The 26,670-nt window shown below is 56.0% G+C and overlaps 2 protein-coding genes and 28 non-coding genes across 30 annotated transcripts; all 30 read right to left on the bottom strand.

The window, feature by feature from the left end:
- Window positions 1–2,344: 2,344 nt before the first annotated feature.
- On the bottom strand, window positions 2,345–3,963 carry LOC125725655 (uncharacterized). The gene is made up of 2 exons (XM_049002522.1): window positions 3,791–3,963; window positions 2,345–3,547 (listed from the first exon to the last, which is right to left on the bottom strand). Exons 1-2 carry the CDS (start codon window positions 3,956–3,958, stop codon window positions 2,861–2,863), a joined length of 855 nt encoding a protein of 284 aa, XP_048858479.1. The 5' UTR covers window positions 3,959–3,963; the 3' UTR covers window positions 2,345–2,860.
- A 752-nt stretch (window positions 3,964–4,715) lies between these two features.
- On the bottom strand, window positions 4,716–4,829 carry LOC125726098 (U5 spliceosomal RNA). The gene has a single exon (XR_007387930.1). It is a non-coding gene; the product is annotated as a U5 spliceosomal RNA (small nuclear RNA).
- A 418-nt stretch (window positions 4,830–5,247) lies between these two features.
- On the bottom strand, window positions 5,248–5,439 carry LOC125726015 (U2 spliceosomal RNA). The gene has a single exon (XR_007387854.1). It is a non-coding gene; the product is annotated as a U2 spliceosomal RNA (small nuclear RNA).
- A 197-nt stretch (window positions 5,440–5,636) lies between these two features.
- LOC125726096 (U5 spliceosomal RNA) lies at window positions 5,637–5,750 on the bottom strand. Its single transcript, XR_007387928.1, has one exon. It is a non-coding gene; the product is annotated as a U5 spliceosomal RNA (small nuclear RNA).
- A 417-nt stretch (window positions 5,751–6,167) lies between these two features.
- On the bottom strand, window positions 6,168–6,359 carry LOC125726003 (U2 spliceosomal RNA). Its single transcript, XR_007387843.1, has one exon. It is a non-coding gene; the product is annotated as a U2 spliceosomal RNA (small nuclear RNA).
- A 197-nt stretch (window positions 6,360–6,556) lies between these two features.
- LOC125726095 (U5 spliceosomal RNA) lies at window positions 6,557–6,670 on the bottom strand. Its single transcript, XR_007387927.1, has one exon. It is a non-coding gene; the product is annotated as a U5 spliceosomal RNA (small nuclear RNA).
- A 418-nt stretch (window positions 6,671–7,088) lies between these two features.
- Window positions 7,089–7,280, bottom strand: LOC125725992 (U2 spliceosomal RNA). The gene has a single exon (XR_007387832.1). It is a non-coding gene; the product is annotated as a U2 spliceosomal RNA (small nuclear RNA).
- A 197-nt stretch (window positions 7,281–7,477) lies between these two features.
- Window positions 7,478–7,591, bottom strand: LOC125726094 (U5 spliceosomal RNA). The gene has a single exon (XR_007387926.1). It is a non-coding gene; the product is annotated as a U5 spliceosomal RNA (small nuclear RNA).
- Window positions 7,592–8,009: 418 nt separating this feature from the next.
- Window positions 8,010–8,201, bottom strand: LOC125725981 (U2 spliceosomal RNA). Its single transcript, XR_007387821.1, has one exon. It is a non-coding gene; the product is annotated as a U2 spliceosomal RNA (small nuclear RNA).
- A 197-nt stretch (window positions 8,202–8,398) lies between these two features.
- LOC125726093 (U5 spliceosomal RNA) lies at window positions 8,399–8,512 on the bottom strand. The gene has a single exon (XR_007387925.1). It is a non-coding gene; the product is annotated as a U5 spliceosomal RNA (small nuclear RNA).
- Window positions 8,513–8,930: 418 nt separating this feature from the next.
- Window positions 8,931–9,122, bottom strand: LOC125725970 (U2 spliceosomal RNA). Its single transcript, XR_007387810.1, has one exon. It is a non-coding gene; the product is annotated as a U2 spliceosomal RNA (small nuclear RNA).
- Window positions 9,123–9,319: 197 nt separating this feature from the next.
- Window positions 9,320–9,433, bottom strand: LOC125726092 (U5 spliceosomal RNA). The gene has a single exon (XR_007387924.1). It is a non-coding gene; the product is annotated as a U5 spliceosomal RNA (small nuclear RNA).
- A 418-nt stretch (window positions 9,434–9,851) lies between these two features.
- LOC125725958 (U2 spliceosomal RNA) lies at window positions 9,852–10,043 on the bottom strand. Its single transcript, XR_007387799.1, has one exon. It is a non-coding gene; the product is annotated as a U2 spliceosomal RNA (small nuclear RNA).
- Window positions 10,044–10,240: 197 nt separating this feature from the next.
- Window positions 10,241–10,354, bottom strand: LOC125726165 (U5 spliceosomal RNA). Its single transcript, XR_007387993.1, has one exon. It is a non-coding gene; the product is annotated as a U5 spliceosomal RNA (small nuclear RNA).
- Window positions 10,355–10,780: 426 nt separating this feature from the next.
- On the bottom strand, window positions 10,781–10,966 carry LOC125726077 (U2 spliceosomal RNA). Its single transcript, XR_007387913.1, has one exon. It is a non-coding gene; the product is annotated as a U2 spliceosomal RNA (small nuclear RNA).
- Window positions 10,967–14,472: 3,506 nt separating this feature from the next.
- LOC125725654 (uncharacterized) lies at window positions 14,473–16,099 on the bottom strand. The gene is made up of 2 exons (XM_049002521.1): window positions 15,919–16,099; window positions 14,473–15,675 (listed from the first exon to the last, which is right to left on the bottom strand). Exons 1-2 carry the CDS (start codon window positions 16,084–16,086, stop codon window positions 14,989–14,991), a joined length of 855 nt encoding a protein of 284 aa, XP_048858478.1. The 5' UTR covers window positions 16,087–16,099; the 3' UTR covers window positions 14,473–14,988.
- A 735-nt stretch (window positions 16,100–16,834) lies between these two features.
- Window positions 16,835–16,948, bottom strand: LOC125726091 (U5 spliceosomal RNA). Its single transcript, XR_007387923.1, has one exon. It is a non-coding gene; the product is annotated as a U5 spliceosomal RNA (small nuclear RNA).
- A 417-nt stretch (window positions 16,949–17,365) lies between these two features.
- Window positions 17,366–17,557, bottom strand: LOC125725946 (U2 spliceosomal RNA). The gene has a single exon (XR_007387788.1). It is a non-coding gene; the product is annotated as a U2 spliceosomal RNA (small nuclear RNA).
- Window positions 17,558–17,754: 197 nt separating this feature from the next.
- LOC125726090 (U5 spliceosomal RNA) lies at window positions 17,755–17,868 on the bottom strand. The gene has a single exon (XR_007387922.1). It is a non-coding gene; the product is annotated as a U5 spliceosomal RNA (small nuclear RNA).
- A 420-nt stretch (window positions 17,869–18,288) lies between these two features.
- LOC125725934 (U2 spliceosomal RNA) lies at window positions 18,289–18,480 on the bottom strand. The gene has a single exon (XR_007387776.1). It is a non-coding gene; the product is annotated as a U2 spliceosomal RNA (small nuclear RNA).
- Window positions 18,481–18,677: 197 nt separating this feature from the next.
- LOC125725785 (U5 spliceosomal RNA) lies at window positions 18,678–18,791 on the bottom strand. Its single transcript, XR_007387630.1, has one exon. It is a non-coding gene; the product is annotated as a U5 spliceosomal RNA (small nuclear RNA).
- A 417-nt stretch (window positions 18,792–19,208) lies between these two features.
- LOC125726020 (U2 spliceosomal RNA) lies at window positions 19,209–19,400 on the bottom strand. Its single transcript, XR_007387859.1, has one exon. It is a non-coding gene; the product is annotated as a U2 spliceosomal RNA (small nuclear RNA).
- Window positions 19,401–19,597: 197 nt separating this feature from the next.
- LOC125726164 (U5 spliceosomal RNA) lies at window positions 19,598–19,711 on the bottom strand. The gene has a single exon (XR_007387992.1). It is a non-coding gene; the product is annotated as a U5 spliceosomal RNA (small nuclear RNA).
- Window positions 19,712–20,128: 417 nt separating this feature from the next.
- On the bottom strand, window positions 20,129–20,320 carry LOC125725923 (U2 spliceosomal RNA). The gene has a single exon (XR_007387765.1). It is a non-coding gene; the product is annotated as a U2 spliceosomal RNA (small nuclear RNA).
- Window positions 20,321–20,517: 197 nt separating this feature from the next.
- LOC125726089 (U5 spliceosomal RNA) lies at window positions 20,518–20,631 on the bottom strand. The gene has a single exon (XR_007387921.1). It is a non-coding gene; the product is annotated as a U5 spliceosomal RNA (small nuclear RNA).
- Window positions 20,632–21,823: 1,192 nt separating this feature from the next.
- LOC125725911 (U2 spliceosomal RNA) lies at window positions 21,824–22,015 on the bottom strand. Its single transcript, XR_007387754.1, has one exon. It is a non-coding gene; the product is annotated as a U2 spliceosomal RNA (small nuclear RNA).
- Window positions 22,016–22,212: 197 nt separating this feature from the next.
- Window positions 22,213–22,326, bottom strand: LOC125726088 (U5 spliceosomal RNA). The gene has a single exon (XR_007387920.1). It is a non-coding gene; the product is annotated as a U5 spliceosomal RNA (small nuclear RNA).
- A 417-nt stretch (window positions 22,327–22,743) lies between these two features.
- Window positions 22,744–22,935, bottom strand: LOC125726036 (U2 spliceosomal RNA). The gene has a single exon (XR_007387874.1). It is a non-coding gene; the product is annotated as a U2 spliceosomal RNA (small nuclear RNA).
- A 197-nt stretch (window positions 22,936–23,132) lies between these two features.
- Window positions 23,133–23,246, bottom strand: LOC125726087 (U5 spliceosomal RNA). Its single transcript, XR_007387919.1, has one exon. It is a non-coding gene; the product is annotated as a U5 spliceosomal RNA (small nuclear RNA).
- A 417-nt stretch (window positions 23,247–23,663) lies between these two features.
- LOC125726073 (U2 spliceosomal RNA) lies at window positions 23,664–23,850 on the bottom strand. Its single transcript, XR_007387909.1, has one exon. It is a non-coding gene; the product is annotated as a U2 spliceosomal RNA (small nuclear RNA).
- Between the last annotated feature and the right edge of the window lie 2,820 nt (window positions 23,851–26,670).

Raw genomic sequence — 26,670 nt, 5'->3', positions numbered from 1 at the left:
TCAGGGCCTCTGTCTTGACACCTGCCGGAATAGACTTACTCCACTTGACAGCGTGGCTGTAGTGGACCGGCAGGGTCTCAGCCTTGGGGCCGAGGTTGGTCCACGACGTCACCAGACGTCTCATGGGGAGAGCCAGCCACAGACGCACAAAGTGCTGATGGGGGTGCTCGAGGGGAGCTGCCAGGCGCGTGCAGAGCTGCGAGAAGAACAGGCAGTCAAGCTTGAGAGGAAAGTCAATAACGTCCCTCCCCCCACTGTCCTTTCCGAGATACATCACTTCCCTACGCACACACTCATACCTGCCCCCCCAGACGAGGTTAAAAACGTCCCTCGTCAGGCCCCTCCGCATGAAGCGGGGCAAAGGGTACACATGTGCAAGGTAGAGCAGGGTGGGAAGAATATCCACTTTTAAGGCTAAAACCTTACCTTGGAAGGACAGGGACCTGGACTTCCACAGTCCGATCTTCCGCCTGGCGATCGCCAACCGCTCCTCCCAGTTCAACCGGGCGGCACCATCCGAAAGGAAGTTGACCCCCAAAACTTTGAGAGGACCGTTACAGAGGGTGAGACCACCTGCGACGTCCTCCCTCGCCTTCCAGCTGCCGAAATACTTGGCCACCGACTTACTGAGGTTGAGCGTCGCGCCAGAGGCCCAACCGAACGCGTGAACGAGGCTCAAGGCATGACCGAGAGACTGATCCGAGCTGACGAAAAGCGTGGTGTCGTCTGCATACTGGGTCAGTTTAACAGTTGTCCCCCGACTTCCTGGGATAAGAAGGCCATCGACCCCGGGGTGGGTGCGAATGGCGCACGCCAGTGGCTCTATATAGAGCGCGTAGAGGAGGGGGGAGAGGGGACATCCCTGCCTCACTCCACTCCGCTGGGGCACCAAATCACTCAGGAAGCCATTGATAACAACATGGCTCCCAACTTCGTTATACAAAGTGTGTAACCACCCCAGATAATTGGGCCCGAAGCCAAACTTACCCAATACTTTGAACAGGAAGCGGTGATCTACCCGGTCGAAGGCTTTCTCCTGGTCCAAGCTGACCAGCAGGAGAGGGAGGTTCCTATCCTCCACCCAGGCGATGGCGTCGCGGATGAGGTGGAGATTCCACGTCGCCGATCGACCCGGTACTCCACACGTCTGGTCGCTGTGAACCAGATGAGCCATGGCCTTCTTCAGGCGTTCGGTAAGGGTCTTTGCGATGAGCTTTGTGTCTACACAAAGCATGGTCAGGGGCCTCCAGTTGCCAAGGTCGGCCCGATCGCCCTTCTTGTGCAACAAAGAGAGGACCCCCGACCTCATGCTCCTAGTGAGCAAACCCCGGCGCTGAACGTCCTCTACAACCTGCAGTAATTCCGGCCCGAGGACATCCCAAAAGGTGGAATAAAATTCCACCGGGAGCCCATCAAGGCCTGGTACCTTGCGGCGGTTCATCTTGCCAAGCACTGCGGTCAGCTCGGCCAAGGTGATGGGGGCTTCTAAGCCGTCCCGGATGTCACTGGGAAGGCAAGGTGAGATGTTATCTAGGAAGCGCTCCCCAGCAACCGGGTCCGTGTCCCTAACATTAAAAAGGTTAAGATAAAACAATTTAGCAACCTCCAGCATGTCTGATGTATCCGTGACTGTGTTGCCATTTGAGGCACGGAGAGAGCTAAAGCTCTTCTCCTCCCGGGCTTCCCTGGCTCTGTGGAAAAAAAAAGAATTGCACTTTTCATTATTTTCCACCTCAAATATTTTGTCGCGGAGCATTTGGGTCGAGGCAGCCTGTTCATGCAGGCGCCTCAGCTCACCCTTTATGTCAAGCAGCCGCTCGTGGTTGATGGTGCCCCCGTTGTTGTGAGCGGCGTATTCATCCCGCAACCTTCTCTCCAGCCGCAGAATGGAGAACTTCTTCTCCATCCTGCGCTGCTTGCTGTACTGCATGGAGAAGGTTCGGATCCTGTCCTTCACACTCTCCCACCATTCGGCCACGGAGGGGAAGGTAGGCTTGTCCTTCTGCCACTCGGAGAAGTGATCTAAAAAAAGGTGTCTAAAATCTCTCTCCTCCAGGATCTGCAGGTTCATTTTCCAATAGCCGCCCCCATATACAGGGGCGTCTATGGAGACAGTGGCCTCCACTGCCAGATGGTCAGTGGGCCACTGTGGGGAGAGGGACACCTTTTTAAAAGCAACGGGGGGTGAAGCTAAAATGTAGTCGATGCGGCTGCTGGCTCCGCGACTATTATGCCAGGTGAAGCCCGGCATGCTGGGGTTGCATGTTTTAAAACCGTCAACAAGTTTAAAGGAACAAATAAAATGGCGAAAATGCCCTGAGCTGACATCCTGCCTACCCTCCAACGAGATGTTAAAGTCCCCTCCTAAAATCAAGTGTCGATCTGTGACACAGAACGGGGACAACTCTTCAAAGAGAGTTATACGGGACGAGGCCTCCACCGGAGCGTAGACACATATGGCCCGGAGGCGCTGTCCCCTCCATGTGGCGTCCACTCCCAAAACCCTGCCCTGAAGGACGGTAAACGCACTTACTTCTTCAAAGGCGCGGTCGCCAAAAAGGATCCCGACGCCTGAGGAGTGGACGCCACCTACGCTCCAGTAGGATCTACCCCTCTTCCACTGTCGTGAAAAGAGAGCCTCGTCCCGCTGGTCCCGGAGGTGGACTTCCTGCAGAAAACAAATGCTGAAGGGAGAAGATGCCAGCTGGTTAAAAACAGATGTACGTTTTAAAATGTTCCTCAAACCCCTTACATTCAAGGTGACAATATTAAAATTGGCCATAGAATGTTAAAATAATAAAATACAATTAAAAACAACAAACTAAAATAATAAAAGCCAGCCATTAAAAACAATACTGTCCTACTGCCCCCCCTCCTCAGTCAACCTCAAAAGGTCCCCCAATTCCAGCCCCCCCAGGTACTCCTGTTCATTAGCAGTGTCCTGTTGACCGCTGTACTCCTGGGGGGGTGCAGGGGACTGTCCCAAGTCCCACACCAGACGGGGGGCCTCTAACATCGGGGAGGGGGGACACTGTCGGCCTTGGTCCCCGGCCGCCACTGCTGGCGAGGTGGCAGCCGGAGGGCTGGGTGCGTTGGGTTGCGCCTCCCTTCTGCTCTTCTTCCTCCCCCGGGGGGATGCACCGCTCTTCTTTCGCCTGCTGCTGACGCCTGGAGCCAGGGCGAGCTGCTCCACCTTGTTCGGAGACCCCTCCTGCATTGGTGTCGCACTCGAAGGGGCCTCCTCCACCTCGACCAGGGCTTCTCCTCCTGCCCCCGTCGCCGGCTGTTCCTGCCCAGTCGTGGGGGCTAGAGCTCCCCCACCATTCTCCGTGCCGACTGCTCTGTTACCCGACAGAGCGTCGGCATATGTAGTCTTTTTCTGTGGGCAGGAACGAGCCAGATGGTCCTCGCCGTTGCAGTGAATGCAGCGACGGGGGCCCTTGCAGTCCCTGGCCATGTGCCCCGACTCCAGGCAGTTGCGGCAGCGCAGGTTGGCGCATCCCTCCAGGGTGTGTCCAAAACTGTGGCACTGCCGGCAGAAGGGAGGCTGTCCAGAATAAAAAAGGTATGCCTTATTGCCCTGTAAAGTAAAATAGGCTGGGGGGTGGCTAAAACCGCCTGCGCCATTAGCGTCCGGGCGCAGGCGGGCCTGGAACTGGCGTCGGCCAGTCCAGATCCCCAGCTCATCCCGGATGTCCCTGTGGCCAGGAAGAAGATCCACATACTTTGTCAGAAATTGGGAAACGGCCTCGGCGGTAACATGCGGGTTGAAACAATGGACTGTTATTACCCGCTTGTCGGGCCACCACAGCGGCTCGATGTTGTAACGTCCGAGGAGGGGGTGCTGGGCCCCCTCCTTGCTCCGCTCCAGGACCTTGGTGTAACTCTCGTCGGTGGACAAGGTGACCTCGAAGAAGCGGAAGGGCCCATTCCGCTGTACGCAGAGGATGTCCTGCATCTGAAGGCCCAACGCTCCAAAGGCCACCTCCCGGATGAAGGCCAGTCGGTCGGGGAAGGTGCCCACCTCCTCCTCAGCCCTCCAGCAGAACCGGGCGGTATTCCGCAGGCCACCGCCTGCTACCAGCCACGGCCCGCTGAAGGGCTTCCTCGATGGTCCGCCGGCCGTTGCCATCCGGGAAGGTCCACCGACGTCGCCGCTGGAGCAGAGTCCTTCCGCCGCCGTGGTCCCGACGTCCGCTGTCCGCCAATCCGGGATGAGCCGAGCAGAGCTAAACTATAAAAGCAGCTAAAAAATAAAAACACCAGTTCGCCCAGCAGGGCGGTGGGCAAGCCACCAGCCACTGCGGGATCCCCAGCCTAATAAAAACAGAAATAAAAGCAGGGATAAAAGGCTAAAAAGGAAGGCACGGGTCGCCCCGTGGCAGCGGCGGTCAAGCCACCTGCTGGTCACGCCTTAGGTTCACCGTGCCTTCCTCTAAAAAACCCAACGCAGTCCGTAAAAAGCGGTAAAAAGTCAATAAAATCCACTTGATCTTAGCCAAAAGGCCGAGAAGCGATGCCCGCAGACTGCGCCCCGCCGGGCTCCGGCATGCGGGACGCCGACGGAGCCGGCGCGGCTGGGTCCTCGCCAGCCTCTCTGGGAGGTGGCGCCCGGCGAGACCACGCACGATCCCAGAGGACCAGAAACACGCCACTGGGCAGATAGAGCCGGCCGCTAAGCCGGGCACAGTCTTACTTTGATACAGCGGCGGTGCAGCTCTGCTTGCACAGAGCCTCCAAAAATACAGTGAACTCATCGCTATCCCTCTCCACGGAAATCTTTAGTAAAAGGCGAAAGATTTATACGGGATGAAGAGAGACCCGAGTCGATGCAGAGCCGTCGCTCAGCAGGTGGCCGCTAGCCGGGCCTCCGTGACGCCCCCGCTCGGGGTTGAATTCTCGGGGGCGTCGCAGCCACCGGCCTCGGGGCCCCGACTCCTCCCTGTCCTCCTGGCATCTGAAAGATCAGCAATCATGTAAACGGACATGAGAGAAAATTCAAAAGGCAAAGATGACGGCCTGCCTTACCTCAGCACAGCTGCCCACCCCTCAGAGAGCATATCATGACCGTCCTTTTTTTTTATGATTTAAAAAAAAAAAAAAAAAAGAAAAACGGAGGGAAGCGGGACCGGCGCACGGACAGAGTCGGTCCCTCACGACACCGGCTGATCGCCTGGCAAGCGGCGCAGGCTCTCGGTCTGATAAGCGGAACACCGATCAGCTCTGTCTTTCAACAGCAGGGGGCAGTAGAGGTGCACCGTTCCCAGAAACACTGCAATACCGGGTCGATGCGTGGAGCGGACGGGGCAAGCCCCACTTCCGGCTCCCTGTTCCAAAAATCCGTTTAATATGTGGTCCCCTCCATGGGGGACGTATCAGATATTAAACTGATAAGAACAGATACTACACTTGATCTTAGCCAAAAGGCCGAGAAGCGATGCCCGCAGACTGCGCCCCGCCGGGCTCCGGCATGCGGGACGCCGACGGAGCCGGCGCGGCTGGGTCCTCGCCAGCCTCTCTGGGAGGTGGCGCCCGGCGAGACCACGCACGATCCCAGAGGACCAGAAACACGCCACTGGGCAGATAGAGCCGGCCGCTAAGCCGGGCACAGTCTTACTTTGATACAGCGGCGGTGCAGCTCTGCTTGCACAGAGCCTCCAAAAATACAGTGAACTCATCGCTATCCCTCTCCACGGAAATCTTTAGTAAAAGGCGAAAGATTTATACGGGATGAAGAGAGACCCGAGTCGATGCAGAGCCGTCGCTCAGCAGGTGGCCGCTAGCCGGGCCTCCGTGACGCCCCCGCTCGGGGTTGAATTCTCGGGGGCGTCGCAGCCACCGGCCTCGGGGCCCCGACTCCTCCCTGTCCTCCTGGCATCTGAAAGATCAGCAATCATGTAAACGGACATGAGAGAAAATTCAAAAGGCAAAGATGACGGCCTGCCTTACCTCAGCACAGCTGCCCACCCCTCAGAGAGCATATCATGACCGTCCTTTTTTTTTATGATTTAAAAAAAAAAAAAAAAAGAAAAACGGAGGGAAGCGGGACCGGCGCACGGACAGAGTCGGTCCCTCACGACACCGGCTGATCGCCTGGCAAGCGGCGCAGGCTCTCGGTCTGATAAGCGGAACACCGATCAGCTCTGTCTTTCAACAGCAGGGGGCAGTAGAGGTGCACCGTTCCCAGAAACACTGCAATACCGGGTCGATGCGTGGAGCGGACGGGGCAAGCCCCACTTCCGGCTCCCTGTTCCAAAAATCCGTTTAATATGTGGTCCCCTCCATGGGGGACGTATCAGATATTAAACTGATAAGAACAGATACTACACTTGATCTTAGCCAAAAGGCCGAGAAGCGATGCCCGCAGACTGCGCCCCGCCGGGCTCCGGCATGCGGGACGCCGACGGAGCCGGCGCGGCTGGGTCCTCGCCAGCCTCTCTGGGAGGTGGCGCCCGGCGAGACCACGCACGATCCCAGAGGACCAGAAACACGCCACTGGGCAGATAGAGCCGGCCGCTAAGCCGGGCACAGTCTTACTTTGATACAGCGGCGGTGCAGCTCTGCTTGCACAGAGCCTCCAAAAATACAGTGAACTCATCGCTATCCCTCTCCACGGAAATCTTTAGTAAAAGGCGAAAGATTTATACGGGATGAAGAGAGACCCGAGTCGATGCAGAGCCGTCGCTCAGCAGGTGGCCGCTAGCCGGGCCTCCGTGACGCCCCCGCTCGGGGTTGAATTCTCGGGGGCGTCGCAGCCACCGGCCTCGGGGCCCCGACTCCTCCCTGTCCTCCTGGCATCTGAAAGATCAGCAATCATGTAAACGGACATGAGAGAAAATTCAAAAGGCAAAGATGACGGCCTGCCTTACCTCAGCACAGCTGCCCACCCCTCAGAGAGCATATCATGACCGTCCTTTTTTTTTATGATTTAAAAAAAAAAAAAAAAAAGAAAAACGGAGGGAAGCGGGACCGGCGCACGGACAGAGTCGGTCCCTCACGACACCGGCTGATCGCCTGGCAAGCGGCGCAGGCTCTCGGTCTGATAAGCGGAACACCGATCAGCTCTGTCTTTCAACAGCAGGGGGCAGTAGAGGTGCACCGTTCCCAGAAACACTGCAATACCGGGTCGATGCGTGGAGCGGACGGGGCAAGCCCCACTTCCGGCTCCCTGTTCCAAAAATCCGTTTAATATGTGGTCCCCTCCATGGGGGACGTATCAGATATTAAACTGATAAGAACAGATACTACACTTGATCTTAGCCAAAAGGCCGAGAAGCGATGCCCGCAGACTGCGCCCCGCCGGGCTCCGGCATGCGGGACGCCGACGGAGCCGGCGCGGCTGGGTCCTCGCCAGCCTCTCTGGGAGGTGGCGCCCGGCGAGACCACGCACGATCCCAGAGGACCAGAAACACGCCACTGGGCAGATAGAGCCGGCCGCTAAGCCGGGCACAGTCTTACTTTGATACAGCGGCGGTGCAGCTCTGCTTGCACAGAGCCTCCAAAAATACAGTGAACTCATCGCTATCCCTCTCCACGGAAATCTTTAGTAAAAGGCGAAAGATTTATACGGGATGAAGAGAGACCCGAGTCGATGCAGAGCCGTCGCTCAGCAGGTGGCCGCTAGCCGGGCCTCCGTGACGCCCCCGCTCGGGGTTGAATTCTCGGGGGCGTCGCAGCCACCGGCCTCGGGGCCCCGACTCCTCCCTGTCCTCCTGGCATCTGAAAGATCAGCAATCATGTAAACGGACATGAGAGAAAATTCAAAAGGCAAAGATGACGGCCTGCCTTACCTCAGCACAGCTGCCCACCCCTCAGAGAGCATATCATGACCGTCCTTTTTTTTTATGATTTAAAAAAAAAAAAAAAAAAGAAAAACGGAGGGAAGCGGGACCGGCGCACGGACAGAGTCGGTCCCTCACGACACCGGCTGATCGCCTGGCAAGCGGCGCAGGCTCTCGGTCTGATAAGCGGAACACCGATCAGCTCTGTCTTTCAACAGCAGGGGGCAGTAGAGGTGCACCGTTCCCAGAAACACTGCAATACCGGGTCGATGCGTGGAGCGGACGGGGCAAGCCCCACTTCCGGCTCCCTGTTCCAAAAATCCGTTTAATATGTGGTCCCCTCCATGGGGGACGTATCAGATATTAAACTGATAAGAACAGATACTACACTTGATCTTAGCCAAAAGGCCGAGAAGCGATGCCCGCAGACTGCGCCCCGCCGGGCTCCGGCATGCGGGACGCCGACGGAGCCGGCGCGGCTGGGTCCTCGCCAGCCTCTCTGGGAGGTGGCGCCCGGCGAGACCACGCACGATCCCAGAGGACCAGAAACACGCCACTGGGCAGATAGAGCCGGCCGCTAAGCCGGGCACAGTCTTACTTTGATACAGCGGCGGTGCAGCTCTGCTTGCACAGAGCCTCCAAAAATACAGTGAACTCATCGCTATCCCTCTCCACGGAAATCTTTAGTAAAAGGCGAAAGATTTATACGGGATGAAGAGAGACCCGAGTCGATGCAGAGCCGTCGCTCAGCAGGTGGCCGCTAGCCGGGCCTCCGTGACGCCCCCGCTCGGGGTTGAATTCTCGGGGGCGTCGCAGCCACCGGCCTCGGGGCCCCGACTCCTCCCTGTCCTCCTGGCATCTGAAAGATCAGCAATCATGTAAACGGACATGAGAGAAAATTCAAAAGGCAAAGATGACGGCCTGCCTTACCTCAGCACAGCTGCCCACCCCTCAGAGAGCATATCATGACCGTCCTTTTTTTTTATGATTTAAAAAAAAAAAAAAAAAAGAAAAACGGAGGGAAGCGGGACCGGCGCACGGACAGAGTCGGTCCCTCACGACACCGGCTGATCGCCTGGCAAGCGGCGCAGGCTCTCGGTCTGATAAGCGGAACACCGATCAGCTCTGTCTTTCAACAGCAGGGGGCAGTAGAGGTGCACCGTTCCCAGAAACACTGCAATACCGGGTCGATGCGTGGAGCGGACGGGGCAAGCCCCACTTCCGGCTCCCTGTTCCAAAAATCCGTTTAATATGTGGTCCCCTCCATGGGGGACGTATCAGATATTAAACTGATAAGAACAGATACTACACTTGATCTTAGCCAAAAGGCCGAGAAGCGATGCCCGCAGACTGCGCCCCGCCGGGCTCCGGCATGCGGGACGCCGACGGAGCCGGCGCGGCTGGGTCCTCGCCAGCCTCTCTGGGAGGTGGCGCCCGGCGAGACCACGCACGATCCCAGAGGACCAGAAACACGCCACTGGGCAGATAGAGCCGGCCGCTAAGCCGGGCACAGTCTTACTTTGATACAGCGGCGGTGCAGCTCTGCTTGCACAGAGCCTCCAAAAATACAGTGAACTCATCGCTATCCCTCTCCACGGAAATCTTTAGTAAAAGGCGAAAGATTTATACGGGATGAAGAGAGACCCGAGTCGATGCAGAGCCGTCGCTCAGCAGGTGGCCGCTAGCCGGGCCTCCGTGACGCCCCCGCTCGGGGTTGAATTCTCGGGGGCGTCGCAGCCACCGGCCTCGGGGCCCCGACTCCTCCCTGTCCTCCTGGCATCTGAAAGATCAGCAATCATGTAAACGGACATGAGAGAAAATTCAAAAGGCAAAGATGACGGCCTGCCTTACCTCAGCACAGCTGCCCACCCCTCAGAGAGCATATCATGACCGTCCTTTTTTTTTATGATTTAAAAAAAAAAAAAAAAAAGAAAAACGGAGGGAAGCGGGACCGGCGCACGGACAGAGTCGGTCCCTCACGACACCGGCTGATCGCCTGGCAAGCGGCGCAGGCTCTCGGTCTGATAAGCGGAACACCGATCAGCTCTGTCTTTCAACAGCAGGGGGCAGTAGAGGTGCACCGTTCCCAGAAACACTGCAATACCGGGTCGATGCGTGGAGCGGACGGGGCAAGCCCCACTTCCGGCTCCCTGTTCCAAAAATCCGTTTAATATGTGGTCCCCTCCATGGGGGACGTATCAGATATTAAACTGATAAGAACAGATACTACACTTGATCTTAGCCAAAAGGCCGAGAAGCGATGCCCGCAGACTGCGCCCCGCCGGGCTCCGGCATGCGGGACGCCGACGGAGCCGGCGCGGCTGGGTCCTCGCCAGCCTCTCTGGGAGGTGGCGCCCGGCGAGACCACGCACGATCCCAGAGGACCAGAAACACGCCACTGGGCAGATAGAGCCGGCCGCTAAGCCGGGCACAGTCTTACTTTGATACAGCGGCGGTGCAGCTCTGCTTGCGCAGAGCCTCCAAAAATACAGTGAACTCATCGCTATCCCTCTCCACGGAAATCTTTAGTAAAAGGCGAAAGATTTATACGGGATGAAGAGAGACCCGAGTCGATGCAGAGCCGTCGCTCAGCAGGTGGCCGCTAGCCGGGCCTCCGTGACGCCCCCGCTCGGGGTTGAATTCTCGGGGGCGTCGCAGCCACCGGCCTCGGGGCCCCGACTCCTCCCTGTCCTCCTGGCATCTGAAAGATCAGCAATCATGTAAACGGACATGAGAGAAAATTCAAAAGGCAAAGATGACGGCCTGCCTTACCTCAGCACAGCTGCCCACCCCTCAGAGAGCATATCATGACCGTCCTTTTTTTTTATGATTTAAAAAAAAAAAAAAAAGAAAAAAAAAGAAAAACGGAGGGAAGCGGGACCGGCGCACGGACAGAGTCGGTCCCTCACGACACCGGCTGATCGCCTGGCAAGCGGCGCAGGCTCTCGGTCTGATAAGCGGAACACCGATCAGCTCTGTCTTTCAACAGCAGGGGGCAGTAGAGGTGCACCGTTCCCAGAAACACTGCAATACCGGGTCGATGCGTGGAGCGGACGGGGCAAGCCCCACTTCCGGCTCCCTGTTCCAAAAATCCGTTTAATATGTGGTCCCCTCCATGGGGGACGTATCAGATATTAAACTGATAAGAACAGATTTTTTTTTTCCATGCTTTATTAAACAGTTCTGTACATTTTAAAGTCACACAATAAAACACCTTTAAAACAATATTAAACAAATATATTACAGAACCATTCCCTATAGGATAAGCAAAACATAACAATAAAAACAAGTAATACATATACACACTTTAAAATCTAATTACAATCATATGGCCATTAACATAATTAAAATGTCACCTCAAATGCAAGCCATTAAAATATTAAAACCTTAAAAAAGGAACAGACCCGTAGACCTCAGGCCTCGGCACAAGGGTCGGGTTAAAACAGGGTTATGCATCATCCTAAAACACATAAAATCAATGGCCTCAGGCTAAAAAACTGGTTAGTCACAGACATGGCACAGCACATAGAATAAAATGTTAATAAATACAGTTAATGTTAATACATAAAGGTGCTAAAAGTGACCAACCACAGCCGTGCTCAATCTCAGTACATGCAGTTAATTAAAAGAATATTTGCAACACCATACACGCACAAAAAACAAAGCACACTTACCTAAAACCCAAAGTACCTCCTGTGTGCTTCAGGACAGTGCGTCATGTCGACCCTGTAGGATGGAGCGTCACCACCTAAATGAAACGGGGCTAAAGCCAAAAGAGGCCCTTCCACCTCTCCTTGGCCTCGTGGTAGCCCCGTTGGATGACGTCGGTCTCCATCCTGAAACCCAAATCGGCCCGGATTTTGCGGAATACCCCTTGTGCCTCCAGACGAACCCCTCTGCGGATGAGCGCGGTCCTGGCATTCCAAAGCTCTCGCTTGGTAATGCTGACCAGCAGCCACATCCAGGGGCCGAAGGGGTTATGGAGGTTGGGGTCCCACCCCTTCAACACCTTGTCGTAGGTCAGACCGGGCTGCGGGTCTACACGTCCACACAGGCCCGCTACCAACCCCCAGACTCTCTGTGCATGCCCGCAGTCCCAAAACACGTGCTTGATGGTCTCATCCTCGCTGCACTCGGGCCTGGGGCAGCGGGGGTGTCTGGTCAGCTTATGCCTGTGCAAGACGTCCCTGACTGGCAGCTTACCATGAAGGCACTGCCAGTTCAGGTCCTGCAGCCTGTGATCCAAACCCTTAGGCTGGATTCTCGCCCATGTGCCTTCCTCCAGGCCCAACATGGCCCGAGTCTCCCTATGACCAAGCAAAGCCTTGTAAAGGGCTCTGTGCTTGGTCAGGGCCTCTGTCTTGACACCTGCCGGAATAGACTTACTCCACTTGACAGCGTGGCTGTAGTGGACCGGCAGGGTCTCAGCCTTGGGGCCGAGGTTGGTCCACGACGTCACCAGACGTCTCATGGGGAGAGCCAGCCACAGACGCACAAAGTGCTGATGGGGGTGCTCGAGGGGAGCTGCCAGGCGCGTGCAGAGCTGCGAGAAGAACAGGCAGTCAAGCTTGAGAGGAAAGTCAATAACGTCCCTCCCCCCACTGTCCTTTCCGAGATACATCACTTCCCTACGCACGTACTCATACCTGCCCCCCCAGACGAGGTTAAAAACGTCCCTCGTCAGGCCCCTCCGCATGAAGCGGGGCAAAGGGTACACATGTGCAAGGTAGAGCAGGGTGGGAAGAATATCCACTTTTAAGGCTAAAACCTTACCTTGGAAGGACAGGGACCTGGACTTCCACAGTCCGATCTTCCGCCTGGCGATCGCCAACCGCTCCTCCCAGTTCAACCGGGCGGCACCATCCGAAAGGAAGTTGACCCCCAAAACTTTGAGAGGACCGTTACAGAGGGTGAGACCACCTGCGACGTCCTCCCTCGCCTTCCAGCTGCCGAAATACTTGGCCACCGACTTACTGAGGTTGAGCGTCGCGCCAGAGGCCCAACCGAACGCGTGAACGAGGCTCAAGGCATGACCGAGAGACTGATCCGAGCAGACGAAAAGCGTGGTGTCGTCTGCATACTGGGTCAGTTTAACAGTTGTCCCCCGACTTCCTGGGATAAGAAGGCCATCGACCCCGGGGTGGGTGCGAATGGCGCACGCCAGTGGCTCTATATAGAGCGCGTAGAGGAGGGGGGAGAGGGGACATCCCTGCCTCACTCCACTCCGCTGGGGCACCAAATCACTCAGGAAGCCATTGATAACAACATGGCTCCCAACTTCGTTATACAAAGTGTGTAACCACCCCAGATAATTGGGCCCGAAGCCAAACTTACCCAATACTTTGAACAGGAAGCGGTGATCTACCCGGTCGAAGGCTTTCTCCTGGTCCAAGCTGACCAGCAGGAGAGGGAGGTTCCTATCCTCCACCCAGGCGATGGCGTCGCGGATGAGGTGGAGATTCCACGTCGCCGATCGACCCGGTACTCCACACGTCTGGTCGCTGTGAACCAGATGAGCCATGGCCTTCTTCAGGCGTTCGGTAAGGGTCTTTGCGATGAGCTTTGTGTCTACACAAAGCATGGTCAGGGGCCTCCAGTTGCCAAGGTCGGCCCGATCGCCCTTCTTGTGCAACAAAGAGAGGACCCCCGACCTCATGCTCCTAGTGAGCAAACCCCGGCGCTGAACGTCCTCTACAACCTGCAGTAATTCCGGCCCGAGGACATCCCAAAAGGTGGAATAAAATTCCACCGGGAGCCCATCAAGGCCTGGTACCTTGCGGCGGTTCATCTTGCCAAGCACTGCGGTCAGCTCGGCCAAGGTGATGGGGGCTTCTAAGCCGTCCCGGATGTCACTGGGAAGGCAAGGTGAGATGTTATCTAGGAAGCGCTCCCCAGCAACCGGGTCCGTGTCCCTAACATTAAAAAGGTTAAGATAAAACAATTTAGCAACCTCCAGCATGTCTGATGTATCCGTGACTGTGTTGCCATTTGAGGCACGGAGAGAGCTAAAGCTCTTCTCCTCCCGGGCTTCCCTGGCTCTGTGGAAAAAAAAAGAATTGCACTTTTCATTATTTTCCACCTCAAATATTTTGTCGCGGAGCATTTGGGTCGAGGCAGCCTGTTCATGCAGGCGCCTCAGCTCACCCTTTATGTCAAGCAGCCGCTCGTGGTTGATGGTGCCCCCGTTGTTGTGAGCGGCGTATTCATCCCGCAACCTTCTCTCCAGCCGCAGAATGGAGAACTTCTTCTCCATCCTGCGCTGCTTGCTGTACTGCATGGAGAAGGTTCGGATCCTGTCCTTCACACTCTCCCACCATTCGGCCACGGAGGGGAAGGTAGGCTTGTCCTTCTGCCACTCGGAGAAGTGATCTAAAAAAAGGTGTCTAAAATCTCTCTCCTCCAGGATCTGCAGGTTCATTTTCCAATAGCCGCCCCCATATACAGGGGCGTCTATGGAGACAGTGGCCTCCACTGCCAGATGGTCAGTGGGCCACTGTGGGGAGAGGGACACCTTTTTAAAAGCAACGGGGGGTGAAGCTAAAATGTAGTCGATGCGGCTGCTGGCTCCGCGACTATTATGCCAGGTGAAGCCCGGCATGCTGGGGTTGCATGTTTTAAAACCGTCAACAAGTTTAAAGGAACAAATAAAATGGCGAAAATGCCCTGAGCTGACATCCTGCCTACCCTCCAACGAGATGTTAAAGTCCCCTCCTAAAATCAAGTGTCGATCTGTGACACAGAACGGGGACAACTCTTCAAAGAGAGTTATACGGGACGAGGCCTCCACCGGAGCGTAGACACATATGGCCCGGAGGCGCTGTCCCCTCCATGTGGCGTCCACTCCCAAAACCCTGCCCTGAAGGACGGTAAACGCACTTACTTCTTCAAAGGCGCGGTCGCCAAAAAGGATCCCGACGCCTGAGGAGTGGACGCCACCTACGCTCCAGTAGGATCTACCCCTCTTCCACTGTCGTGAAAAGAGAGCCTCGTCCCGCTGGTCCCGGAGGTGGACTTCCTGCAGAAAACAAATGCTGAAGGGAGAAGATGCCAGCTGGTTAAAAACAGATGTACGTTTTAAAATGTTCCTCAAACCCCTTACATTCAAGGTGACAATATTAAAATTGGCCATAGAATGTTAAAATAATAAAATACAATTAAAAACAACAAACTAAAATAATAAAAGCCAGCCATTAAAAACAATACTGTCCTACTGCCCCCCCTCCTCAGTCAACCTCAAAAGGTCCCCCAATTCCAGCCCCCCCAGGTACTCCTGTTCATTAGCAGTGTCCTGTTGACCGCTGTACTCCTGGGGGGGTGCAGGGGACTGTCCCAAGTCCCACACCAGACGGGGGGCCTCTAACATCGGGGAGGGGGGACACTGTCGGCCTTGGTCCCCGGCCGCCACTGCTGGCGAGGTGGCAGCCGGAGGGCTGGGTGCGTTGGGTTGCGCCTCCCTTCTGCTCTTCTTCCTCCCCCGGGGGGATGCACCGCTCTTCTTTCGCCTGCTGCTGACGCCTGGAGCCAGGGCGAGCTGCTCCACCTTGTTCGGAGACCCCTCCTGCATTGGTGTCGCACTCGAAGGGGCCTCCTCCACCTCGACCAGGGCTTCTCCTCCTGCCCCCGTCGCCGGCTGTTCCTGCCCAGTCGTGGGGGCTAGAGCTCCCCCACCATTCTCCGTGCCGACTGCTCTGTTACCCGACAGAGCGTCGGCATATGTAGTCTTTTTCTGTGGGCAGGAACGAGCCAGATGGTCCTCGCCGTTGCAGTGAATGCAGCGACGGGGGCCCTTGCAGTCCCTGGCCATGTGCCCCGACTCCAGGCAGTTGCGGCAGCGCAGGTTGGCGCATCCCTCCAGGGTGTGTCCAAAACTGTGGCACTGCCGGCAGAAGGGAGGCTGTCCAGAATAAAAAAGGTATGCCTTATTGCCCTGTAAAGTAAAATAGGCTGGGGGGTGGCTAAAACCGCCTGCGCCATTAGCGTCCGGGCGCAGGCGGGCCTGGAACTGGCGTCGGCCAGTCCAGATCCCCAGCTCATCCCGGATGTCCCTGTGGCCAGGAAGAAGATCCACATACTTTGTCAGAAATTGGGAAACGGCCTCGGCGGTAACATGCGGGTTGAAACAATGGACTGTTATTACCCGCTTGTCGGGCCACCACAGCGGCTCGATGTTGTAACGTCCGAGGAGGGGGTGCTGGGCCCCCTCCTTGCTCCGCTCCAGGACCTTGGTGTAACTCTCGTCGGTGGACAAGGTGACCTCGAAGAAGCGGAAGGGCCCATTCCGCTGTACGCAGAGGATGTCCTGCATCTGAAGGCCCAACGCTCCAAAGGCCACCTCCCGGATGAAGGCCAGTCGGTCGGGGAAGGTGCCCACCTCCTCCTCAGCCCTCCAGCAGAACCGGGCGGTATTCCGCAGGCCACCGCCTGCTACCAGCCACGGCCCGCTGAAGGGCTTCCTCGATGGTCCGCCGGCCGTTGCCATCCGGGAAGGTCCACCGACGTCGCCGCTGGAGCAGAGTCCTTCCGCCGCCATGGTCCCGACGTCCGCCGTCCGCCAATCCGGGATGAGCCGAGCAGAGCTAAACTATAAAAGCAGCTAAAAAATAAAAACACCAGTTCGCCCAGCAGGGCGGTGGGCAAGCCACCAGCCACTGCGGGATCCCCAGCCTAATAAAAACAGAAATAAAAGCAGGCTAAAAAGGAAGGCACGGGTCGCCCCGTGGCAGCGGCGGTCAAGCCACCTGCTGGTCACGCCTTAGGTTCACCGTGCCTTCCTCTAAAAAACCCAACGCAGTCCGTAAAAAGCGGTAAAAAGTCAATAAAATCCACTTGATCTTAGCCAAAAGGCCGAGAAGCGATGCCCGCAGACTGCGCCCCGCCGGGCTCCGGCATGCGGGACGCCGACGGAGCCGGCGCGGCTGGGTCCTCGCCAGCCTCTCTGGGAGGTGGCGCCCGGCGAGACCACGCACGATCCCAGAGGACCAGAAACACGCCACTGGGCAGATAGAGCCGGCCGCTAAGCCGGGCACAGTCTTACTTTGATACAGCGGCGGTGCAGCTCTGCTTGCACAGAGCCTCCAAAAATACAGTGAACTCATCGCTATCCCTCTCCACGGAAATCTTTAGTAAAAGGCGAAAGATTTATACGGGATGAAGAGAGACCCGAGTCGATGCAGAGCCGTCGCTCAGCAGGTGGCCGCTAGCCGGGCCTCCGTGACGCCCCCGCTCGGGGTTGAATTCTCGGGGGCGTCGCAGCCACCGGCCTCGGGGCCCCGACTCCTCCCTGTCCTCCTGGCATCTGAAAGATCAGCAATCATGTAAACGGACATGAGAGAAAATTCAAAAGGCAAAGATGACGGCCTGCCTTACCTCAGCACAGCTGCCCACCCCTCAGAGAGCATATCATGACCGTCCTTTTTTTTTATGATTTAAAAAAAAAAAAAAAAAGAAAAACGGAGGGAAGCGGGACCGGCGCACGGACAGAGTCGGTCCCTCACGACACCGGCTGATCGCCTGGCAAGCGGCGCAGGCTCTCGGTCTGATAAGCGGAACACCGATCAGCTCTGTCTTTCAACAGCAGGGGGCAGTAGAGGTGCACCGTTCCCAGAAACACTGCAATACCGGGTCGATGCGTGGAGCGGACGGGGCAAGCCCCACTTCCGGCTCCCTGTTCCAAAAATCCGTTTAATATGTGGTCCCCTCCATGGGGGACGTATCAGATATTAAACTGATAAGAACAGATACTACACTTGATCTTAGCCAAAAGGCCGAGAAGCGATGCCCGCAGACTGCGCCCCGCCGGGCTCCGGCATGCGGGACGCCGACGGAGCCGGCGCGGCTGGGTCCTCGCCAGCCTCTCTGGGAGGTGGCGCCCGGCGAGACCACGCACGATCCCAGAGGACCAGAAACACGCCACTGGGCAGATAGAGCCGGCCGCTAAGCCGGGCACAGTCTTACTTTGATACAGCGGCGGTGCAGCTCTGCTTGCACAGAGCCTCCAAAAATACAGTGAACTCATCGCTATCCCTCTCCACGGAAATCTTTAGTAAAAGGCGAAAGATTTATACGGGATGAAGAGAGACCCGAGTCGATGCAGAGCCGTCGCTCAGCAGGTGGCCGCTAGCCGGGCCTCCGTGACGCCCCCGCTCGGGGTTGAATTCTCGGGGGCGTCGCAGCCACCGGCCTCGGGGCCCCGACTCCTCCCTGTCCTCCTGGCATCTGAAAGATCAGCAATCATGTAAACGGACATGAGAGAAAATTCAAAAGGCAAAGATGACGGCCTGCCTTACCTCAGCACAGCTGCCCACCCCTCAGAGAGCATATCATGACCGTCCTTTTTTTTTATGATTTAAAAAAAAAAAAAAAAAAAGAAAAACGGAGGGAAGCGGGACCGGCGCACGGACAGAGTCGGTCCCTCACGACACCGGCTGATCGCCTGGCAAGCGGCGCAGGCTCTCGGTCTGATAAGCGGAACACCCGATCAGCTCTGTCTTTCAACAGCAGGGGGCAGTAGAGGTGCACCGTTCCCAGAAACACTGCAATACCGGGTCGATGCGTGGAGCGGACGGGGCAAGCCCCACTTCCGGCTCCCTGTTCCAAAAATCCGTTTAATATGTGGTCCCCTCCATGGGGGACGTATCAGATATTAAACTGATAAGAACAGATACTACACTTGATCTTAGCCAAAAGGCCGAGAAGCGATGCCCGCAGACTGCGCCCCGCCGGGCTCCGGCATGCGGGACGCCGACGGAGCCGGCGCGGCTGGGTCCTCGCCAGCCTCTCTGGGAGGTGGCGCCCGGCGAGACCACGCACGATCCCAGAGGACCAGAAACACGCCACTGGGCAGATAGAGCCGGCCGCTAAGCCGGGCACAGTCTTACTTTCATACAGCGGCGGTGCAGCTCTGCTTGCACAGAGCCTCCAAAAATACAGTGAACTCATCGCTATCCCTCTCCACGAAAATCTTTAGTAAAAGGCGAAAGATTTATACGGGATGAAGAGAGACCCGAGTCGATGCAGAGCCGTCGCTCAGCAGGTGGCCGCTAGCCGGGCCTCCGTGACGCCCCCGCTCGGGGTTGAATTCTCGGGGGCGTCGCAGCCACCGGCCTCGGGGCCCCGACTCCTCCCTGTCCTCCTGGCATCTGAAAGATCAGCAATCATGTAAACGGACATGAGAGAAAATTCAAAAGGCAAAGATGACGGCCTGCCTTACCTCAGCACAGCTGCCCACCCCTCAGAGAGCATATCATGACCGTCCTTTTTTTTTATGATTTAAAAAAAAAAAAAAAAAGAAAAACGGAGGGAAGCGGGACCGGCGCACGGACAGAGTCGGTCCCTCACGACACCGGCTGATCGCCTGGCAAGCGGCGCAGGCTCTCGGTCTGATAAGCGGAACACCGATCAGCTCTGTCTTTCAACAGCAGGGGGCAGTAGAGGTGCACCGTTCCCAGAAACACTGCAATACCGGGTCGATGCGTGGAGCGGACGGGGCAAGCCCCACTTCCGGCTCCCTGTTCCAAAAATCCGTTTAATATGTGGTCCCCTCCATGGGGGACGTATCAGATATTAAACTGATAAGAACAGATACTATACTTGATCTTAGCCAAAAGGCCGAGAAGCGATGCCCGCAGACTGCGCCCCGCCGGGCTCCGGCATGCGGGACGCCGACGGAGCCGGCGCGGCTGGGTCCTCGCCAGCCTCTCTGGGAGGTGGCGCCCGGCGAGACCACGCACGATCCCAGAGGACCAGAAACACGCCACTGGGCAGATAGAGCCGGCCGCTAAGCCGGGCACAGTCTTACTTTGATACAGCGGCGGTGCAGCTCTGCTTGCGCAGAGCCTCCAAAAATACAGTGAACTCATCGCTATCCCTCTCCACGGAAATCTTTAGTAAAAGGCGAAAGATTTATACGGGATGAAGAGAGACCCGAGTCGATGCAGAGCCGTCGCTCAGCAGGTGGCCGCTAGCCGGGCCTCCGTGACGCCCCCGCTCGGGGTTGAATTCTCGGGGGCGTCGCAGCCACCGGCCTCGGGGCCCCGACTCCTCCCTGTCCTCCTGGCATCTGAAAGATCAGCAATCATGTAAACGGACATGAGAGAAAATTCAAAAGGCAAAGATGACGGCCTGCCTTACCTCAGCACAGCTGCCCACCCCTCAGAGAGCATATCATGACCGTCCTTTTTTTTTATGATTTAAAAAAAAAAAAAAAAAGAAAAACGGAGGGAAGCGGGACCGGCGCACGGACAGAGTCGGTCCCTCACGACACCGGCTGATCGCCTGGCAAGCGGCGCAGGCTCTCGGTCTGATAAGCGGAACACCGATCAGCTCTGTCTTTCAACAGCAGGGGGCAGTAGAGGTGCACCGTTCCCAGAAACACTGCAATACCGGGTCGATGCGTGGAGCGGACGGGGCAAGCCCCACTTCCGGCTCCCTGTTCCAAAAATCCGTTTAATATGTGGTCCCCTCCATGGGGGACGTATCAGATATTAAACTGATAAGAACAGATACTACACTTGATCTTAGCCAAAAGGCCGAGAAGCGATGCCCGCAGACTGCGCCCCGCCGGGCTCCGGCATGCGGGACGCCGACGGAGCCGGCGCGGCTGGGTCCTCGCCAGCCTCTCTGGGAGGTGGCGCCCGGCGAGACCACGCACGATCCCAGAGGACCAGAAACACGCCACTGGGCAGATAGAGCCGGCCGCTAAGCCGGGCACAGTCTTACTTTGATACAGCGGCGGTGCAGCTCTGCTTGCACAGAGCCTCCAAAAATACAGTGAACTCATCGCTATCCCTCTCCACGGAAATCTTTAGTAAAAGGCGAAAGATTTATACGGGATGAAGAGAGACCCGAGTCGATGCAGAGCCGTCGCTCAGCAGGTGGCCGCTAGCCGGGCCTCCGTGACGCCCCCGCTCGGGGTTGAATTCTCGGGGGCGTCGCAGCCACCGGCCTCGGGGCCCCGACTCCTCCCTGTCCTCCTGGCATCTGAAAGATCAGCAATCATGTAAACGGACATGAGAGAAACTTCAAAAGGCAAAGATGACGGCCTGCCTTACCTCAGCACAGCTGCCCACCCCTCAGAGAGCATATCATACCTTGGTGTCATACTAGATAGCACTTTATCTTTTAATTCACATATCAATAATATCACTCGGTCTGCATATTTTCATCTGCGCAACATTAATCGTCTCCGTTCCTCTCTCACCCCACACGCCACCGCCATTCTTGTCCATAGTCTTGTCACTTCCCGTATCGATTACTGTAATTCACTTTTATTTGGTCTTACTCAAAAATCCATCAATAAGCTCCAACTTGTCCAGAACTCTGCTGCTCGCATTATCACCAGGACCCCTTCTATCCACCACATCACTCCTGTTCTGCAGCAGCTTCACTGGCTACCAGTTAAATATCGCATCAATTTCAAAATCCTCCTGTATACATTTAAGGCCATACACCACCTCTCCCCTCCATATTTGTCTGATTTGGTTCAGGTCGCCATTCCATCTCGCTGCCTCAGATCCTCTTCCTCTCTTCTTCTCTCTGTCCCTTCCCACCGTCTTGCCACTATGGGGAGCAGGGCTTTCTGCTGCTCTGCTCCCCGGCTCTGGAATTCGCTTCCTCCCGACATTACTAACATTACTTCTCTTCCTCTGTTTAAATCTAGACTCAAAACTCACTTGTTTAAAACTGCTTATTCCATATAACCATTTTTTGAATCTGTCTTCTTATTTTGGATTGTTTTTTAAGGATTATGTTAATTATCTCCTTTTATGTTTGTTTTATCATTTGTTGTGTACAGTGCCCTTGAGTGTCTTGAAAGGCGCTTTTAAATAAAATGTATTATTATTATTATTATTATTATCATGACCGTCCTTTTTTTTTATGATTTAAAAAAAAAAAAAAAAAAAAGAAAAACGGAGGGAAGCGGGACCGGCGCACGGACAGAGTCGGTCCCTCACGACACCGGCTGATCGCCTGGCAAGCGGCGCAGGCTCTCGGTCTGATAAGCGGAACACCGATCAGCTCTGTCTTTCAACAGCAGGGGGCAGTAGAGGTGCACCGTTCCCAGAAACACTGCAATACCGGGTCGATGCGTGGAGCGGACGGGGCAAGCCCCACTTCCGGCTCCCTGTTCCAAAAATCCGTTTAATATGTGGTCCCCTCCATGGGGGACGTATCAGATATTAAACTGATAAGAACAGATACTACACTTGATCTTAGCCAAAAGGCCGAGAAGCGATGCCCGCAGACTGCGCCCCGCCGGGCTCCGGCATGCGGGACGCCGACGGAGCCGGCGCGGCTGGGTCCTCGCCAGCCTCTCTGGGAGGTGGCGCCCGGCGAGACCACGCACGATCCCAGAGGACCAGAAACACGCCACTGGGCAGATAGAGCCGGCCGCTAAGCCGGGCACAGTCTTACTTTGATACAGCGGCGGTGCAGCTCTGCTTGCACAGAGCCTCCAAAAATACAGTGAACTCATCGCTATCCCTCTCCACGGAAATCTTTAGTAAAAGGCGAAAGATTTATACGGGATGAAGAGAGACCCGAGTCGATGCAGAGCCGTCGCTCAGCAGGTGGCCGCTAGCCGGGCCTCCGTGACGCCCCCGCTCGGGGTTGAATTCTCGGGGGCGTCGCAGCCACCGGCCTCGGGGCCCCGACTCCTCCCTGTCCTCCTGGCATCTGAAAGATCAGCAATCATGTAAACGGACATGAGAGAAAATTCAAAAGGCAAAGATGACGGCCTGCCTTACCTCAGCACAGCTGCCCACCCCTCAGAGAGCATATCATGACCGTCCTTTTTTTTTATGATTTAAAAAAAAAAAAAAAAAGAAAAACGGAGGGAAGCGGGACCGGCGCACGGACAGAGTCGGTCCCTCACGACACCGGCTGATCGCCTGGCAAGCGGCGCAGGCTCTCGGTCTGATAAGCGGAACACCGATCAGCTCTGTCTTTCAACAGCAGGGGGCAGTAGAGGTGCACCGTTCCCAGAAACACTGCAATACCGGGTCGATGCGTGGAGCGGACGGGGCAAGCCCCACTTCCGGCTCCCTGTTCCAAAAATCCGTTTAATATGTGGTCCCCTCCATGGGGGACGTATCAGATATTAAACTGATAAGAACAGATACTACACTTGATCTTAGTCAAAAGGCCGAGAAGCGATGCCCGCAGACTGCGCCCCGCCGGGCTCCGGCATGCGGGACGCCGACGGAGCCGGCGCGGCTGGGTCCTCGCCAGCCTCTCTGGGAGGTGGCGCCCGGCGAGACCACGCACGATCCCAGAGGACCAGAAACACGCCACTGGGCAGATAGAGCCGGCCGCTAAGCCGGGCACAGTCTTACTTTGATACAGCGGCGGTGCAGCTCTGCTTGCACAGAGCCTCCAAAAATACAGTGAACTCATCGCTATCCCTCTCCACGGAAATCTTTAGTAAAAGGCGAAAGATTTATACGGGATGAAGAGAGACCCGAGTCGATGCAGAGCCGTCGCTCAGCAGGTGGCCGCTAGCCGGGCCTCCGTGACGCCCCCGCTCGGGGTTGAATTCTCGGGGGCGTCGCAGCCACCGGCCTCGGGGCCCCGACTCCTCCCTGTCCTCCTGGCATCTGAAAGATCAGCAATCATGTAAACGGACATGAGAGAAACTTCAAAAGGCAAAGATGACGGCCTGCCTTACCTCAGCACAGCTGCCCACCCCTCAGAGAGCATATCATGACCGTCCTTTTTTTTTATGATTTAAAAAAAAAAAAAAAAAGAAAAACGGAGGGAAGCGGGACCGGCGCACGGACAGAGTCGGTCCCTCACGACACCGGCTGATCGCCTGGCAAGCGGCGCAGGCTCTCGGTCTGATAAGCGGAACACCGATCAGCTCTGTCTTTCAACAGCAGGGGGCAGTAGAGGTGCACCGTTCCCAGAAACACTGCAATACCGGGTCGATGCGTGGAGCGGACGGGGCAAGCCCCACTTCCGGCTCCCTGTTCCAAAAATCCGTTTAATATGTGGTCCCCTCCATGGGGGACGTATCAGATATTAAACTGATAAGAACAGATTTTTTTTTTTCCATGCTTTATTAAACAGGTCTGTACATTTTAAAGTCACACAATAAAACACCTTTAAAACAGTATTAAACAAATATATTACAGAACCATTCCCTATAGGATAAGCAAAACATAATAAAAACAAGCAATACATATACACACTTTAAAATCTAATTACAATCATATGGCCATTAACATAATTAAAATGTCACCTCAAATGCAAGCCATTAAAATATTAAAACCTTAAAAAAGGAACAGACCCGTAGACCTCAGGCTTCGGCACAAGGGTCGGGTTAAAACAGGGTTATGCATTATCCTAAAACACATAAAATCAATGGCCTCAGGCTAAAAAACTGGTTAGTCACAGACATGGCACAGCACATAGAATAAAATGTTAATAAATACAGTTAATGTTAATACATAAAGGTGCTAAAAGTGACCAACCACAGCCGTGCTCAATCTCAGTACATGCAGTTAATTAAAAGAATATTTGCAACACCATACACGCACAAAAAACAAAGCACACTTACCTAAAACCCAAAGTACCTCCTGTGTGCTTCAGGACAGTGCGTCATGTCGACCCTGTAGGATGGAGCGTCACCACCTAAATGAAATGGGGCTAAAGCCAAAAGAGGCCCTTCCACCTCTCCTTGGCCTCGTGGTAGCCCCGTTGGATGACGTCGGTCTCCATCCTGAAACCCAAATCGGCCCGGATTTTGCGGAATACCCCTTGTGCCTCCAGACGAACCCCTCTGCGGATGAGCGCGGTCCTGGCATTCCAAAGCTCTCGCTTGGTAATGCTGACCAGCAGCCACATCCAGGGGCCGAAGGGGTTATGGAGGTTGGGGTCCCACCCCTTCAACACCTTGTCGTAGGTCAGACCGGGCTGCGGGTCTACACGTCCACACAGGCCCGCTACCAACCCCCAGACTCTCTGTGCATGCCCGCAGTCCCAAAACACGTGCTTGATGGTCTCATCCTCGCTGCACTCGGGCCTGGGGCAGCGGGGGTGTCTGGTCAGCTTATGCCTGTGCAAGACGTCCCTGACTGGCAGCTTACCATGAAGGCACTGCCAGTTCAGGTCCTGCAGCCTGTGATCCAAACCCTTAGGCTGGATTCTCGCCCATGTGCCTTCCTCCAGGCCCAACATGGCCCGAGTCTCCCTATGACCAAGCAAAGCCTTGTAAAGGGCTCTGTGCTTGGTCAGGGCCTCTGTCTTGACACCTGCCGGAATAGACTTACTCCACTTGACAGCGTGGCTGTAGTGGAACGGCAGGGTCTCAGCCTTGGGGCCGAGGTTGGTCCACGACGCCACCAGGCGTCTCATGGGGAGAGCCAGCCACAGACGCACAAAGTGCTGATGGGGGTGCTCAAGGGGAGCTGCCAGGCGCGTGCAGAGCTGCGAGAAGAACAGGCAGTCAAGCTTGAGAGGAAAGTCAATAACGTCCCTCCCCCCACTGTCCTTTCCGAGATACATCACTTCCCTACGCACGTACTCGTACCTGCCCCCCCAGACGAGGTTAAAAACGTCCCTCGTCAGGCCCCTCCGCATGTCCGATCTTTCGCCTGGCGATCGCCAACCGCTCCTCCCAGTTCAACCGGGCGGCACCATCCGAAAGGAAGTTGACCCCCAAAACTTTGAGAGGACCGTCACAGAGGGTGAGACCACCTGCGACGTCCTCCCTCGCCTTCCAGCTGCCGAAATACTTGGCCACCGACTTACTGAGGTTGAGCGTCGCGCCAGAGGCCCAACCGAACGCGTGAACGAGGCTCAAGGCATGACCAAGAGACTGATCCGAGCAGACGAAAAGCGTGGTGTCGTCTGCATACTGGGTCAGTTTAACAGTTGTCCCCCGACTTCCTGGGATAAGAAGGCCATCGACCCCGGGGTGGGTGCGAATGGCGCACGCCAGTGGCTCTATATAGAGCGCGTAGAGGAGGGGGGAGAGGGGACATCCCTGCCTCACTCCACTCCGCTGGGGCACCAAATCACTCAGGAAGCCATTGATAACAACATGGCTCTCAACTTCGTTATACAAAGTGTGTAACCACCCCAGGTAATTGGGCCCGAAGCCAAACTTACCCAATACTTTGAACAGGAAGCGGTGATCTACCCGGTCGAAGGCTTTCTCCTGGTCCAAGCTGACCAGCAGGAGAGGGAGGTTCCTATCCTCCACCCAGGCGATGGCGTCGCGGATGAGGTGGAGATTCCACGTCGCCGATCGACCCGGTACTCCACACGTCTGGTCGCTGTGAACCAGATGAGCCATGGCCTTCTTCAGGCGTTCGGTAAGGGTCTTTGCGATGAGCTTTGTGTCTACACAAAGCATGGTCAGGGGCCTCCAGTTGCCAAGGTCGGCCCGATCGCCCTTCTTGTGCAACAAAGAGAGGACCCCCGACCTCATGCTCCTAGTGAGCAAACCCCGGCGCTGAACGTCCTCTACAACCTGCAGTAATTCCGGCCCGAGGACATCCCAAAAGGTGGAATAAAATTCCACCGGGAGCCCATCAAGGCCAGGTACCTTGCGGCGGTTCATCTTGCCAAGCACTGCGGTCAGCTCGGCCAAGGTGATGGGGGCTTCTAAGCCGTCCCGGATGTCACTGGGAAGACAAGGTGAGATGTTATCTAGGAAGCACTCCCCAGCAACCGGGTCCGTATCCCTAACATTAAAAAGGTTAAGGTAAAACAATTTAGCAACCTCCAGCATGTCTGATGTATCCGTGACTATATTGCCATTTGAGGCACGGAGAGAGCTAAAGCTCTTCTCCTCCCGGGCTTCCCTGGCTCTGTGGAAAAAGAAAGAATTGCACTTTTCATTATTTTCCACATAGAATATTTTGTCGCGGAGCATTTGGGCCGAGGC

The sequence above is a fragment of the Brienomyrus brachyistius genome, unplaced genomic scaffold, assembly GCF_023856365.1.
Source record: "Brienomyrus brachyistius isolate T26 unplaced genomic scaffold, BBRACH_0.4 scaffold69, whole genome shotgun sequence".
NCBI classification, from domain to species: Eukaryota; Metazoa; Chordata; class Actinopteri; order Osteoglossiformes; family Mormyridae; genus Brienomyrus; species Brienomyrus brachyistius.
Note: the sequence above shows the minus strand (reverse complement) of the source record. Positions and strands in the feature narration are given on the sequence as shown.

Bases quoted from the DNA above. Each gene is read 5' to 3' on its own strand.
- LOC125725655 (XM_049002522.1), bottom strand. From the start codon at position 3,958: ATGCAGGACATCCTCTGCGTACAGCGGAATGGGCCCTTCCGCTTCTTC. The intron at 3,548-3,790 runs GTAATAACAGTC...TATTCTGGACAG, and splicing joins TGTGGTGGCCCGACAAGCGG to CCTCCCTTCTGCCGGCAGTG.
- LOC125725654 (XM_049002521.1), bottom strand. From the start codon at position 16,086: ATGCAGGACATCCTCTGCGTACAGCGGAATGGGCCCTTCCGCTTCTTC. The intron at 15,676-15,918 runs GTAATAACAGTC...TATTCTGGACAG, and splicing joins TGTGGTGGCCCGACAAGCGG to CCTCCCTTCTGCCGGCAGTG.